Source organism: Cebus imitator, unplaced genomic scaffold (genome assembly GCF_001604975.1).
Source record: "Cebus imitator isolate Cc_AM_T3 unplaced genomic scaffold, Cebus_imitator-1.0 Scaffold147, whole genome shotgun sequence".
Taxonomy (NCBI): domain Eukaryota; kingdom Metazoa; phylum Chordata; class Mammalia; order Primates; family Cebidae; genus Cebus; species Cebus imitator.
The window spans coordinates 2,745,815-2,762,225 of NW_016107462.1; the positions used below are offsets into that span (position 1 = coordinate 2,745,815).

General features: G+C 37.6%; 1 protein-coding gene across 4 annotated transcripts in view; it reads right to left on the reverse strand.

Annotated features, from left to right (window-relative positions):
• The window catches only part of UBA3 (ubiquitin like modifier activating enzyme 3), a 25,569-nt gene extending 9,167 nt beyond the window's left edge, over positions 1–16,402 (reverse strand). The window contains exons 1-8 of one of the 4 annotated variants that reach the window (XM_017542778.2): positions 16,315–16,385; positions 16,087–16,128; positions 13,790–13,910; positions 11,571–11,651; positions 8,018–8,100; positions 4,438–4,518; positions 662–705; positions 614–618 (exon numbers count right to left, since the gene is read on the reverse strand). In XM_017542778.2, the coding sequence (XP_017398267.1) occupies positions 614–618; positions 662–705; positions 4,438–4,518; positions 8,018–8,100; positions 11,571–11,651; positions 13,790–13,910; positions 16,087–16,128; positions 16,315–16,334 (477 nt within the window). In that variant the 5' untranslated portion in view covers positions 16,335–16,385. Of the gene's footprint in view, positions 1–613; positions 619–661; positions 706–4,437; positions 4,519–8,017; positions 8,101–11,570; positions 11,652–13,789; positions 13,911–16,086; positions 16,129–16,314 lie in introns of all 4 variants that reach the window. The other 3 variants (XM_017542779.2, XM_017542780.2, XM_017542781.2) reach the window with 3 other exon arrangements.
• Positions 16,403–16,411: the final 9 nt, after the last annotated feature.

Sequence of the window (16,411 nt, forward strand, 5' to 3'; positions counted from 1 at the left end):
AGCTAATTTTTTGTATTTTTAGTAGAGACGGGGTTTCACCATGTTGACCAGGATGGTCTCGATCTCTTGACCTTGTGATCCACCCGCCTCGGCCTCCCAGAGTGCTGGGATTACAGGCTTGAGCCACCGCACCCGGCCACATGATGATTTTTCAATGTAGATTCATCAATTTCAACAAATGTACCACTCTGGTGCAGGATGCTGATTAGGAAGGTTGTGTGTTTGAGGGAACACGGAACTCTATGAGAACTCAAGTTAAAACAATTTTCTGCCCAACTTTGTTGTGAACATAAAACTGCCCTAAAAAATAAAGTTTACTAATTTAAAAAAAAAAAAAAAAAGCAGCTGAATAAAATAATTTGCACTTTCTAAGAAATGAACAAAAAAACCACAAACACTTTTTATTGTAATCCCACATACAGTCTCAGAGCTCCTATTCCTTAACTCTTATTCAGGTCAGCATAGAAAATTGTAGCTAGTGGTGTCAGCTACAACAGCAGCATTCTCTTTTCAGCCTATCAGCAACCTTACTGAAAGCCAATAGTGAGAGAGGAAAGCAAGTGAAGAAACAGCCTTCAAATAGCTAGCAATATTCAAATAACTACCAACTAAAAAATTCTAAGGATCTAGTGAGAATTTAATTTCAAGTAAAAAAACTTACGTCGATAGAAAGTGTCGTTAAAATCTTGAATCTTGTTGAAATGTCTGAATATAAGTAAAGGAGCTTAAACAGCTAAGTTTTAATTTCTAAAATGAATTGAACAATGCCATAAGGAATACATTCTGTGTATATTTAAAACAATAAATAAGTAATCAATGTTCACATCAGTGGAATTCAAAGAATCTGACTAAATGAACACAACTCTCCTTTCTGACAAAACTTTTCTGTCATTCTTCTCCTAACTACTCACTTTTTCTCATTCCTAAACCCCCATGTCATTATATTTATGCTCTTGGTGGGAGGTACACTTTCTACTTTACTTTAGTTTTCATATAAAAACATAAGCCCCGGGAAAGCAGAATGTGTGTGTCCTCAATCATCAGCACTAAGAAGAGATGCAATAAATGTTTTAGTGAAGGAAAGATGCACATTATAGTTCCTATTTTGCTAAGTGATTTTAAGTTACTGTAAAACTCATTTTGTTTTTAACATATAGAAAATTTAAATAGCTTTTTCAGTTGGTAAAGATTTTACCTTTTTTTTCTTTTTTTTTTTTTTTTTTTTGTGGGGAGGAGACAAAGTGCAAATTTTTTCTACCTTTCTCATTTAACTCAGTTTTCAAACTCTATTACCAGTCTTCCCATCCCTGGGCGCTGCAAAGGAAACTCCATTCAAAATTGACTGTGGGTGTGTCAATATAGCATTTAACATTTTAATAGCACATGTGTGCAAAAAAATTGTTTTATTTTTTCTAATGAATGGAGCAATTGTGTTTAACAATTTATAAATTGTGCTACTTCTCTAAAGTTAAGATAAACAGTCCACCATACATTTTTTAAAAGCAATATAGGGAAAAACAGGACAATACATGCCTCCTCTACATTTTTAATTTTTGCCTATAAATAAAGCTATGAACATAGTTTCAATGCTAGCCCTCAGCCATTCAGACCTCTATTCCCTCTGAATGGTAGGCAAGCAGGAGACTCAAGCTACAGCTAGAAAGAGGTCAAAAAACAAACAATGCAAACATTGGAGGAATGGCAATAGGGGAATCAAGAGCCAGACCAAGAAATCTAATCTGGATATCTATAAAATACCCAAAGTTTCCCAGACCCACATAATGGGGATAGACAAACTGAGTGTTCCCCACTCACCAACACCCACCCCACACAAATCAATTCTCCCTTTTTCCCTACAGGGGCCTGTATTTGCATTTTTAAGTTCTTTATTTTGAAATAATATAGATTCACAGTAAGTTGCATAGATAATATAGGTGAGTACCATGTACCTTTCCCAGATACATCTTAAGTAACTATAGTACAGTACCAAAACCATGAACAGAACAGTGGTACAATGTCTGTTTATAGTTCTGTAATTTAAACACACATAGATCTGTGTAATCACCACCCCAGGCAACACACACAACTACTGTAACACAACAAAAATCTCTCTCTTGCTATGTCTTCATAGTCATCGTCACACCAATCCTCACCTCCATGCCTAATCCCTGCTAACCACTAATCTGTGCTCCATCTGTTTTTTTTTTTTTTTTTTTTCTGAGACAGGGTCTCACTCTGTCACCCAGGCTGGAGTGTAGTGGTACAATCAAAGCTCACTGCGGCCTCCACCTCCCAGGCTTACCTGATACTCCTACCTCAGCCTCCTAACCAGCTGGGACCACAGGCATGTGCCCCCATGCCTGGCTAATTTTTTGAGTTTTTACAGAAACAGGGTCTCATATGTTGTCTAGGCTGGTTTTGAACAACCGGGCTCAAGTGATCCTTCCGCTACTATAATTCTGTAATTCCAAGAATATTATATAAATAGAATCATGTAGTATATGACCTTTTGAGACTGGCTTTTTTTTTTTTTAATAGATGTGTAACAGTCTCTCATGGTGGTCTTTCTTTGATATGAAACATCCTTTCATCTGTTTTTTGTCATCCTTTTTAGTAAAATATCTCTTCCTATCTTTTGTCTATTTCCTAATTTAATTTTTTTTTACTATTGAGTTTTAAGAGTTCATTATATATTCTAGATATAAGTCCTCTGTCTGATGCTTTACAAGTATTTTCTCCAGTCTGTAGCTTGTCTTCATCCCCTTAGGAGGGTCTTTCATACAGCCAGTTTTTAATTTTGATGAAGTCCAATATATCAATTTTTTTTCCTTTTATGGGTCATGCTTTCACAAAAAATTATTTTTTTAGAGATGACGTCTCAATACATTGCCCAGGCTGGAATGCAGTGGCTATTCACAGTTTATGACCATAGCCCACTATAGCCTCAAATTGCTAGTCTCTAGTGATCCTCCCACCTTAGCCTCCCAAGCAGCCAGTACTCGGTAGTGGCATGATAAAAGCTCACTGCTGCCTCAGTGATCTGTACCACCTCAGCCTCCCAAATAGCTGGAATTACAGGCACACACCACCACACCCAGCTAATTTTTGTATTCTTAGTAGAGGTGGGTTTCACCATCTTGGTGAGGCTGATCTTGAACTCCTAACCTCAAGTGATCCACCCACCTCGGTCTCCCAAAGTGCTATCATTACAGGTATAAGCCACCATGCCTGGCCCATTTTACATTTTATATTTACACCTACAATCCATTTTGAGTTAATTTTGTATAAGATGTTTAGGTCAAAATTCATCGTATTGCCTATGGATATGGAATTGCTCCAGTACAATTTGTTGAAGACTATGATTCTTCCATTGAACTGTCTTGCACTTTACCAAAAACAAATTGGCCATACTTACATGTGGCTATTTCTGGCTTCCCTATTCTATTCTAGTCATCTATGTATCCCTCTGACAATATCACTGAGTCTTGATTACTATAGCTATATAGTAAGTCTAGAATTTGGATAGTGATTCCTCCCACTTTATTCTTTTTCAGAATTGTAGTAGGTATTCCTTTGCCTTTTTATATAAATTTTAGAAGAAGCTTGTTTATATCAACAATTTTGCTGGGATTTTAATAGAAACTACGGTATATATGTATACAAATTTAGGAAGAAATGACATCTTTACTACATTTAATCTTCCAGTCTTTGAAGATGGACTATCTCTGCATTTTAGATTTTCTTTTCTTTCATCAGCATTTTGTAGTTTTTCACTATATAAATCTCATATTTATCTTGTTAGTTTACATCTAAGTATTTATTTTTCTTTGTAAGTAGCTGTAAATGGCATTGTATTTTAAGTTACAGTTTTCACAAGTTCAATGGTATGTTGATTTTGTATTCTGTGGAACTTTCTACATAGAAATCACATCTCCTGACTTTCTATAAAATACCACAGGTTCTCCAGATCTAAAATCAAACTACAGTGTAAATACTCCTTTTTAAAAACATATTCCTTGTAAAAATAAATTTACTCTGATGTACCTTCCATTTGACTAATACTATATTGACTGTGTACTCTGTCTGCTACTATAAGGAAACAAAGATCAATTGGATTCAGCCTAGGAATTTACAGTCTAGTAAAGGAGATATGTAATTGATACTGAAATTAACGGCAATAATGCAAAAAAAGTAGATGATAAAACAGGCTTTATAAACTTAAGTTAAAAATCAGGGCCAAAAAATATTTATATAACCATAAAGAAAAGACTGGATGAATAGAAAGCAAAATGCTACCAGCAGTTATCTCAGTAACAAAGTTACTGCTGCTGATTTTTTGCCCTCTTGCTTATCTGTATTCTCTGTTACATATCTCTTCTATAATAAAGGAAAAAAGCTTTTAAAAATTAAGTAATTTTCTTTTTCTCAAAAGGATACGGAACTACATTGCAATTAGGAACTCTGTCATTTAGAAATTCTGCAGCAACTTCAGCCTTAGGTCTTCCAACATCTTTAGGCCTACAGGAAAAATTATATTTAAATTATAATTCATATTATAAATCTACAGGATCTACACAATTTACTTTCAAATATAAAGTCACAGTGAGTTTATTTACAGGATGTTTAGAAGGAATATTTTTGCCTAAGTGTTTGGATTTCAGTAATAACTTTTAGTAAACAGTCATTTAACCTTAAATGTCAATGCTTGCTGATGGTCCAAATTAACATGACAAGTCTAATTAAGTATTTAATTAAGTGAAAATCTGAACAGTGTTCTTCCTCTCAGATAAAGCATAATAATGCTATATTTCCTGGCCACTTCCCACTATAAAAAATTATCCCACTCTCAGAGCTCACAAACTCATGATGTTAGTGACTCTGCATGTCTTGGCTAAAACAAACACAGTAAGATTAATCCTTGGGATGCAAGAACAGTCATTTATCCCTTCTTCCTCTGTGCTGATTAAGTAGCACACTCTGTGTCTCTTAAGAAGCTGCATGAAAAAATGAAAGAAAAAAAAATCTCACTGGACATTATATAAAATGAAAAAGAAAAGAAGCTGTAACCATGTTTTTAAAGAAGAATAATTCCAAAAGTGTCAGCTAAAATTATAAATGTTACATGACTTTAAAGAAGTTGAATATATAAAGCCTCAAAAGGTCACTCTTTTTGACAGTTACCACACATATAGACAGGAAAGGATATGAATTCCCTCCTCTAAATTCTGTACAAATGGTATTTTCTTTCCTAATATTTCCATATTCTTCTTAGAGAAATCACTCCATGTACATAATAAGAACAATATTACTTTTTTCATAACATATTTGTTTGTTATACACATGTCTATCATACCCACTAGACTATTATCTGGATGAAAGTGACCATGTTCTTACTCTCTTCATATTCCTTCATATCTAGCGCAGAGTAAATGCTTTTAAAATAAACGGAAATAGGCTAGGCACGGTGGCTCATGCCTGTAATCCCAGCACTTTGGGAGGCTGAGGTGGGTGGATCACTAGAGGTTAGGAGTTCAAGACCAGCCTGCCCGTCTATAATAGTGAAACCCCATCTCTACTAAAAATACAAAAATTGGCTGGGCGTGGTGGCACATGCCTGTAATCCCAGCTACCAGGGAGGTTGAGGCAGGAGAATTGCTTGAACCCAGGAAGCTGAGGTTGCAGTGAGCCAAGATCGCACCATTGCACTCCAGCCTGGACGAAGAAGTGAGACTCTGTCTCTAAATAAATAAATAAAGAAATGAATGAATAAATGAAAATAATAAATCAAGTATGCTTATTAGAAAAAATCTGGAATTTCAAAGAAAAACAGTTTAGCAAGTCAATGTTTTTGGAGTGCAGTGGCGCAATCTCAGCTCACTGCAACCTCGGTCTCCCGGGTTCAAGCATTCTCCTGTCTCAGCTACCCAAGTATAGCTAGGACTACTGGTATGAGCCACCAGGCCTGGCTAATTTTTGTATTTTTAGTAGACATGGTGTTTCACCATGTTGGCCAGCCTGGTCTTGGACTCCTGGCCTCAAGTGATTCACCCACCTCATGCTCGCAAAGTGCTGTGATTATAGGCGTGAGCCACCACGCCTGGCCAATTTTTCTGCTCTCCAATACAGTATTGTTCTTTTTTGATTCAAAATTTTTGGTAAATGTTTTATCTTCACATTGTACTAACTTACATAGAAAAGACTGTTATAAATCAGAGAACTTCAGTATTACATTCAATGACTGCACACAGGAAGCTCTTTAGGAATATACAAGGGACAAAGTAGACTTCTAAGATTCTTTTAAGTAATATATTCTATGTGCTTTCACAGTAGATCCCAAACAAAAGAACTCCTAGATGGTTTCTGGGAACAGTTTGTTAATTTAGCATTTCAGGATGAGGGATCAAATTGCTCCACCTCAATAAAATGGCCTTTCACACACCTCATCCTTGCAGGACACCCTGCCCAAACTAATTAACCTTGAACACAAGCATCTACCCTGAGGTCACTGAGATTAAATGAAATTATATAGACAGTTTAGAAGTGCTTGGTACATATCATTACCTTCAATCATTTTAGCTACAAATTAAAGGGCATGGCCTGTATCAATAACCAATCAATTCAGTGGTATCTTTTTCAAAGCATTCACAACTCAAAATTTGACAGGCTGGAAAGGGCCCACAAACTTTGCTATAGGGAAGAGAAATTTCAAGGGTTAAAAAATACACAAAAAATAAAGCTTAAAAATTAAAACATAAAGGTCACACTGCAATTACAACATTTCATTAACTTGACGTAGTTTAATCCATCCTTCAGTCTCATTAAGTTTTTCCACAAAGGTAATGTACAAGTTTTATGCCTATCCAAAAACATAATGTTGCCTTTTTTGCTAGCTGAACTTTATCCTATATAACCAGGACAATTTGAGCACTGTCGGTAACGACACAAACTTACCTTACTAACTAGAGAGAGGAAAAAAGTCTTTATCTCTCTGTATCTGTATCCTTTGACTAACAAATACACACTTTTGCCTAAGCCACTCAAACCCCTCAATATTACATACTAAATTCATGAATGAACATTTCTTCATGTCTGGATACATGGCCTATTTAAGTTTTTTTTTTTTTTTTTTTTTTTTTATTATTATTAATTTTTTTTTGAGACAGGGTCTCGCTCTGCTGCCCAGGCTAGAGTGCAGTGGCATGAACACGGCTCACTGCAGCCTCGAGATGCTGGGCTCAAATGATCCTCCTACCTTAGCTTCCCATGCAGCTGGGACCACAGGGGCATACCACAATACCTGGCTAATTTGTTTTCCTTTTTTTGTAGAGAGGAGGTCTCCCTTTGTTGCCCAGGCTGGATCTCTTAGGTTCAAGCAATCTCTTGCCTCAGCCTCCCAAAGTGTTGGGATTACAGGTGTGAGCCACCATGCCTGGCCTCTACTTCTGTTCTTAAACTCATCTTTAACAAACCACTCCTTGATGCTTTCTGTATTCCATATATGCCTAAGGTAACTATCCCTCTTTGTTCCATTCCAAGTGGTTCCGGTTTTTCGCTCCTTGACTTTCTATTTTCTTTCTACTTGTAGAGAAAGCTCAAACTCCTTCACAATTTCATTGCTGCAGTCACCACTCAAACCTTGACTCACAAATCCCCGCTGATGTCTCACTAGGGCCTAAAACTCCAGCCACTATTTTCTACTGACATCAACTGGAGGAAAAGCTACCATTCTTTCCTTTCTTCAGTGCACAGTTAACCTGAGGATATTCCCCGAAATCACATAAACCTTTGGAAGGAGACTTCTTTGAAAAAACAAAAACATGTGTCTGCTTACATAACTACTATTACCAAGATGCCCAAAAGTTTCTTGCAAAACTTTACCTAAAATGGGAGCAGTAGTTTTGTTTTTTAAAATAAAATTAGTATTATCCTCTCAGTCATTTTTAAAAATTATTAAACTGCAATGTATAAATGATTATCAGAGCTTAAAAAAAGAAAACCACTAAGATATTAAACTTACCTAAATAAAAACTGCCTATTTAGATTGGAAACATCTATAGTGTCCATATCTATAACATGAATCTGTCTAAAACCAGACAAGGCCTGTGGGAATAAAAACAATCCAATTAAGCAGAAGTTTCCTCACATTTAAAAATATAATATTTGTTTTCAATGTAGTCTTAAGTCTACAAAGTCTCAGTAATAAATTCTGCATAATTGTATTCAATGGCTGAAAAAGTCTTGCAAGGTATATAAAATTCAGAGTTCTTTAACAGGTCAAAAGCGTACCACCAATCAGTTTCAAATAGTCTATAATCAAAAGACAACAACTCAAAATTTCTACAGATTAAAACTGTTTTACATATATATATAATCCCATAAACACATTTGTAAAATTTGTTGCTTTGCTGCTACTGATGCATACTTTAATTTTACTATACTTGCTATTTTTTTTTAATATTGTTAAAAGCAATTCCTACAAGCTTTATCTTAGTTTACTTAACATTAAGCATGCCACAATTCAGAAATGGTAACTATTATAAGACATGTATTATAAAAACACACACATAGATAGACTGTATATGTAAAAGAAGTATCTTAAAAGATACTGAGTCAAGAGCAAGCAATTTAAAAAGGAAAGGCAAAAAACAAAAAACCTGTTAGGTTTCAATAATAATGCCATGCATTCTTATAATCACATTCAAATTTACCAGCAGATGCAAAAAAAACTTAAAAAAAAAAGTCTCAATAATTAATTACGCTTTTCTGGTCTTGGTCAGTTTACTTAGATGATCAAATAACTTGACAATAATTTCTCCATTTTTCTGTCTCCCTTATACCAAGAGATCTTCAAGACTTATCCATAGGTGTGCTTTTTGACTATTCTCAAACTTCAATCCCAACCACTCCACAGAAACTGCCCTTGTCAAGGTCAGCAATAACCTCCATGCTGCTAACTCCAATGACCAATTCTCAGTCTATCTAACCTTACCATTCTGAGGTATCAGGCGGGGTGGGTCACTTGTTCTCCATTTGGTCACCACACTCATGAGAGTTTGAACACTTTTTAAAAACTGGTTTCCAGTTCATTCAGTTTTCTTCCTACTTTACCGGCCAGAATTCGGAGCAGCCTTGTGCTTGGTTCTGGTGATCTCAGACCATCTAGCAGACATCTCAGACTCAATAGTTTCCAAAATAAAACTTGAGCACCCTTGCTCACCACTACAACCAAATGTTCTTTTCCAGATCTTCCTCATTGCAGTAACTCCATCTTTCCAGGTCCTCCCTCAGGCTAAAACCCTTGTTGTATCATCCCTGATTCCTCTCTTTCTCTCATAGCACACCACCAATCCATCAGCTAAACCTGTTGATTCCATCTTCAAAACATATCCATAATCCAACCACCTGTCACCACCTCCAATGCTACCATCCTGTTCCAAGTCACCGTTGTCTCTTGCCTAGAGGACTGTAATATTCTTCTAATTAGTCTCTCTCTTTCTTCCCCCGCCCTGCTTTTCCCTTAGTCTATTCTCAATGCATCAGCCTCAGTGATCTAGGTGAAAAGTCAGTCAAGTCTCTCATTGCATAACTCTCTACAATTACTTCATGACTCAGAGTAAAACCAGAGCACCTACAGTAATCTCCAAGTTCTTGTGTGATATTCATTCCAAGCCTCTCCATCTCCCATTATCTCTCTGATATGCTCTCCAAATATGCTCCCACGACCCACTTCTGCTTTGGCCATAATGGCCTCCTTGCAGTCCTTGAACAAACAGGAATGCTCCACTTCACATCTTTGTACCTGCTATTCTCTCTAACAAGAATGTTCTTCCTACAGATATCTGTATGGCTCATTTGCTCACCTTGGTACTCAAATGGCACCTTTTTGTAAACCCTTTCCCTTCACATCCTTTGACATACTATATACTTACTTCTTCATTCAACTAAAATGTGAGCCCCACAAACGCAAACCCTCTCTGTATTTGTTCAATACTGTATCTTTAGCATCTAAAATGGTGCTTGGCATATGGGGGAGGAAGCTCAATAAATCCTTGCTCAACCAATAGTAGTATCATATTCTTTTTCGGTTAGAATGAGCCTTTGGGAGGCTTACAATGAATTAAATAAGCAAAATAATGATTGAAAACCCTTAGTTTTCTTCTTTTGTGTAAAGGGTTATTATAATGCAATAAATAACAGAGCCACTCCTTAAAGTTGCTTGGTGACTAATCTTCAGATCTAATCTTCAATTATTTTACACTTAAAATTAGTAAGAATCACATTTGCAAATAATGGCTTCAAAATTTAATAAGCTTTAGGTAACTTGTACATTTATAATACCTAACAAAAACCAATGCCCATCCTCCATAAGCCCTTTCCTTCTATAAGTCTTTGGTTCTCACACTGCTAGAGTGTTTATGTTTGATAAGGTACTGTCATTTTGGCATCCTATCACAGTGTACATCATACATACTGCTATTTATTTCATGAGAGATTTATCTCCCCATTGAAATTTCAGATTCACTGAAGACAGAGACCATGATGACATATAATCCCCATAGAACCCAGGAAGGCATTAAATACAGTGAAATATATTTAAGGTTTTACAACTTCACTCAAGTGACATTAGTGTTTTAGCAAAATTAATGTGGCTAGGTTTATATTTAACCTTTAACCCCTTTGGCCAATTATTTGGGTACTACATCTGGCTGTGACCTGCCTTATTTTCTAAAAAGTCTCTTCCAGCATTTCCACTTTTCTACACAGCAATGAGAAGCCTAGCATACAACTCTAAGCCAATTCTCTCTCTACTCATTTTTGTTAAATAAACTCATGAAGATTTATAAAAAGTTACTTTGTGATTAGAAAAAGTCAAAGAAACCAATTAATTAAATCAAATTATATATTTAGCTTGACTTATTTCCAAATTTAAGGAAATAAGTTCAGTAAAGGTTTAGGTTTCCCAAATCTTAGGAGTCCATGATCGTCTTATGAGGTCATATAATGATCTAATGGTTCACTGAAAAAGAACACTGAACTAAGAGTTGATGACCTAAATTATATTCCAGGCACATCACTATAATCCAGAAAAACTTCGGCAAGTCAGCCAACATCTCTAAACCTCAAAGTCTCCCTCTATATAAAATAGAGCAATGCCTTACCCGCCTAGCTGGGTTATTTGGGGAAGCAAAAGAAATAATAAATTATTTGAAACTATACATTAAAATATGAATTACCAGTTTTGTTATTTATTTCACTAAGGTTAGGAGCGTTTCACCAGAGGAAGCGCCAAAATTTGTTTAGTAAAGATCAGAGAAGAAAATTGAAATAAGAAATTCTATCAATGATTTTATAGCTGAAAGCTTTAGAGTTAAAAAAATTCCAAAGTTCTATCACCATTTTAATCACTGGAATTTGATGTGCTAAACTTATCTAACAAAGGCTCAAGAGAAAAGATTAACAATCACAAGAAATTTCCTAGTATGACAGATAAGCAAGGTTTACTTATCACAAAAAAGAAAATAATATGTATTTTATATATATATAAATATATATATATGTGTATATATTACCAGATTTTTCAGGAGCTCACATCCTAAGCCGCCAGCTCCAATGACTAGAACTTTACAAGTATCTAACAAGAACTGGAGAGACTGTAAAGAATGGAAAGGCATATTAAAAGCTGGGCAATAACCACAAGGACTGTCAATAAAGCAACAAACTTTAAAACAGTTTCTGATGTTTCCATGAAAAAAATGCAATTAGGATAAAGAGAAGACTTTGTATTTGATCAATTATTTTAAATGTATGAATTCTTATTCAACCAGAAATTCTCAAACTCTAATGAGTTCAGAAAGTTTCAATGTTAGTTTTATTTTTTGAGATGGAGTCTTGTTCTTGTCGCACAGGCTGGAGTGCAGTGATGTGATCTTGGCTCACTGCAACCTCTGCCTCCTGGGTTCAAGCAATTCTCCTGCCTCAGCCTCTTGAGTAGCTGGGATTACAGGCATGAACCACCACACCCAGCTAATTTTTGTATTTTTAGTAGAGACGGGAGCTTCACCATGTTGGCCAGGCTGGTCTCAAACTCCTGACCTCAGGTGATCTGCCCGCCTTGCCCTTCCAAAGTCCTGGGATTACAGGCATGAGCCACCATGTCTGGCTGCTAATGTTTTTAAATTACCTTTTATTGTATGAAATTAAAAGGCTATTTTTTAAAAAGGAAAACTATCTTTAGTTTGCTTTTCAATTTTTAAAAAGGAATAGAAAACATCAAATTCAGTTATTTAACTGACTTCCTAAAAATGTAAGTTTAAAAATTTTAAAAACAGGATTAAACACTACCCAAGGTGCTTAAAGGACTAAAAAAATAAGGTTAGAAGAGTAACAGCTGCTTTTTTTCTTTTCTTTTTGAGACAGGGTCTCACTGTGTCACCCAGGCTGGACTGCAGTGGCATGATCAGAGCTCCCTGCAGCCTCCACCTGCAGATGCCCTCAAATAATCCTCCCACCTCAGCCTCCTGAGTACCTGAAACCAAAGACACGTATCACTATGCCCAGCTAATTTTTTTTTTTTTAAGAGATGGGTTCTCCCTATGTTGCCTAGGGTGGTCTGAAACTCTTGGGCTCAAGTGATCCTCCTGCCTTGGCATCCCAAAGTTTTGGGATTACAGGCATGAGCCACCTTGCCTGGCCAATAGTTCCTTTTGAATAAAGTGAGTGAAACTCACAAAAAATGAGATAACAGGAAAACACAAATACAAGTCTTAGAAAATACCTTATCAGCAAAAATAAAATCATTTAACAGAAGTAACAATCAAAAAAATTTTTTTTTTGAGATGACATTTTGCTTTTGTTGCCTAGGCTGGAGTGCAATGGCGTGATCTCGGCTCACCGCTGCCTCAGCCTCTCAAATAGCTAGGATTACAGGCATGTGCCACCACGCCCGGCTAATTTTGTATTTTTAGTAGAGATGGGGTTTCATCATGTTGTGCAGGATGGTCTTGATCTCCTGACCTTGTTATCTGCTTGCCTCGGCCTCCCAAAGTGCTGGGATTACAGGCGTGAGCCACTGCGCCCGGCCTTTTTTTTTTTTTTTTTTTAATACTTTCAATTCTGCCCAACATCAAAGGAGATATTTATTCAGATGAGACACTAGGCCAAACCCAGAGTGTGCACATTAATTTACAGAAGTAGCCCAATATTTCTATTTCAAAATATTACCTTTTTGTAAATACAAAAGGATATAAACATATCCCATACTTTTCCTACCCTGTAATAAAAAGTTAAGTCACATATAATTGAACACTTGCCTTAAGTCAGACACTATCAGTCCAAAATTCTACGCCTCTATTATTTAGTACTCTTATAATTCTTAACATACAACTAATTATACTCAATGCTAAGGTGTTCATTCCAACCAAATTTCAAAATTTAAATAAGGACATCTATATTCCTATCAAAATTAATTTGTCACGGTAGTATTACAAAAGGGGAGTATGTTTCAGAGAGCATTTTAAACTAGAATTTTAAGTATAACTTAAAATTTTACATAAGGTCATATTTTTCTATTGAAAATTTTTAACTTATATACATGAGAAATGTGAAGACTCAAACGGTCATTCAAACAAAATCAGTTGTGAATATTCAATTTCATATTTTAAAAAAATTTAGTTTCACAAAACAATTGTATTAGTATTTTCATTATAAGAGCAAATTAAAAAGGAAGCATTCTATTATTTTTGAAACATAAAACTATTAGAGCAGTTATTTAAAAATAAATGTTTCTCACTTCAGTGCTCGGTTCGAAATCAGGGTGTGTGAAGGGTCCAGATCGCTCGAGGAACTTCTTTACATGGTTCCAGCGACCTTCCCAGTCTCCAGTGTCCCCACACCCACCATCAACAGCCATTCTGCACAGAACACAGTAAATTCAGCTGCAAACATCAGTATGAAAAAAACCACACCTACAACTACTATGGTAACCCCAAATGAAAAGGTAAGCCACACCACACCTGCTTAAATAAAAAGGGAAATATTCAATGTGGTTACGTTTATGCTTTGAAATTTTTTCTTGTCCACTATACAATTGATTTAAAATTAAAAACTGCACGTTTCTATTTTTATTTCACCCACTGGATGAAATGAATCAGTCTACATGTTTTTGGTTTCCTAACGTAATCCAAGGTCCAACTTAGGATACTGGTCTATCCGTTAGAAATGGACTTCTCTACATTTGGTATTTACAAAAAAAAATCACTGCAAACTTCCTCAGTCTGTTGCTTCAACACACTTGCATTAGGAAACATGAGATACAATAGAGAAAAAAAGTCAACTTCCAGAATTCTGATGCTTCAAATTTAATACTTCTTATGTGTCCTTTCCAAGTTTGAAAGGTGTAATCTAAAAATCATTTTTGATGAGTGGAATTTTCACATACTTTTCTCAGAAAGAGAGGTTCTAATATTCTCTTTTCTTTTTTTTTTTTTCTTTGAGACACTCTGCCTGAATTGTCCAGGCTGGAGAGCAGTGGTGCAATCGCAGCTCACTGCAGCCTTGCCCTCCTAGGCTCAAACGATTCCCCTGCCTCAGCCTCCCAAGTAGCTGGGCCTACAGGCACGTACCACCATACCCAGCTAATTTTTGTATTTTAGTAGAGATGGGTTTCACCATGTTGCCCAGGCTGGTCTGGAACTCCTGAGCTCAAGTAATGTGCCTGCCTAGGCCTCCCAAAGTGCTGGGATTACAGAAGTGAGCCACCGCACCTGGCAGAGGTCCTAATTTTTAAAAGAATCTCTTAAAACTGTGAAGTGGTTTTTCTTGCCACTAAACACAAGAAGTTTTAGGTTACAATTATGCCACAGATAGGCATCTAGAAACCCTTTAGAACACACAACAGAATAAGGTGGGACTCCTCTACAAAATGCATCTCTTTTACACTTAGTGCAAGATTCACGTTTGGTTGTGATTATTTTAAATTTTCTAACCACCTATAACCCCACACTTTCTACTTTCAAATATATTTGTAATATCCAATTTTTACAAAAGGGACCAAGAAGTATTGCCTAGCAATAAAAACCATAGGTTTTGATGTCAAGAGTTGTGCTGGGTTCCACAATTAACAGCAGTGTGACCTTGAGTAGATTTCTTAATGGCCATAAACCTCCTCTGTAGGCCGTTCATAGCTACTTCTTTCGGCCATGAGGCTAGAAGTAATCACATAGAAGACCCAGTACGATACATGGCATATGGTAAGCAAAGTTTAACTGTGATTTCACGTAAAAGGAGGAGGGAAATAAAAGGCAGGAAAGAATGTGAAATTAAGTTTGCCATCCCAGTCCTCTCGCAGTTGAAATTCAACTGTCTGAAGGACATACCTAAAAACCAAAGCTGCTACTGGGAACTGGCACGGAAATTACAAACTCACCATACCCAATGCAAGTTTCCCTCCCCAGGCAGGGAGAGGAGTAAATTATGTGGCGTTGGCCAGGTTAGAAAACACTTTGAGTCTGTCTCACCAGCATAGAACTACGCATCTGATAAGAAATAGGGTGTGTAGTAAGTGGGAAAAACAGGCTGTTTGAGGTCAACCTCTTTTAACAGCCAATTATTCTGCCAAAATGACTGGAGTGCTTAGTACAATATCTAACACGTAGGGTTATCATTAAAAGTTTGCAATTAGTACTACTGTCTCAGTGTTTGCAAAAGGCCACAAAACGGTTGTGTCCTTTTCCTGTGTATTTAAAGTAGATTCCCTTTTCACAGGGTCACGGCTCTGACAATTTGGGATGGAGAAAGAGGAGTGCACAAGGGTCCTTCCTCAAGACCTTTAAGTCAAGTACCCCGGAGGGCCCCTGCAGGAGCTGGGGCGGTGCTGCCCGACCCCGACGCCCGCACTGGGCAGAAACCGGGAACGGCCTGCCAGGCCCCCAGGGCTGCGGGACGGGGGTCAGGGGATGAGGCCGCGCGGCCTGCGCTCCGGGTGTCCCTCTCCCAGCCCCCCGGGCCCGCTGCGGCTGGTCCCCTAGGCCTGGGGTTGGGGGAGGCGGGGGTCCCCGGAGAGGACCCCGGCCTCCCGGCAGCACTAACTTCTCAGCCAGCAGCTCCTCTATTCTCCTTCTTTTCTTCTCCCTAAAAGAAAGAGAGAATAAAAGAAGGGTCAGCATCACGCTACACGCTGGGCGCCGCGAGGGGATGGGGGGGCGAGGGGACGGGGCGGGGGGTGGGGGGACCCCGGGTGGCGGCGGCAACCGCCCACCGCCGCGCTCTCTCACAACCCAGCCCAGCCCGGCGCGTCTGCAGAGCCCCGGTACTTACGGCTCCTCGCCATCCGCCATATTGTTCTCCGCCTCTTCCCAGGTGCCCTAGCGGCGGGGCGGGGAGGGGCGGGACCGGCGAAGAGGGGAGGGGCGGG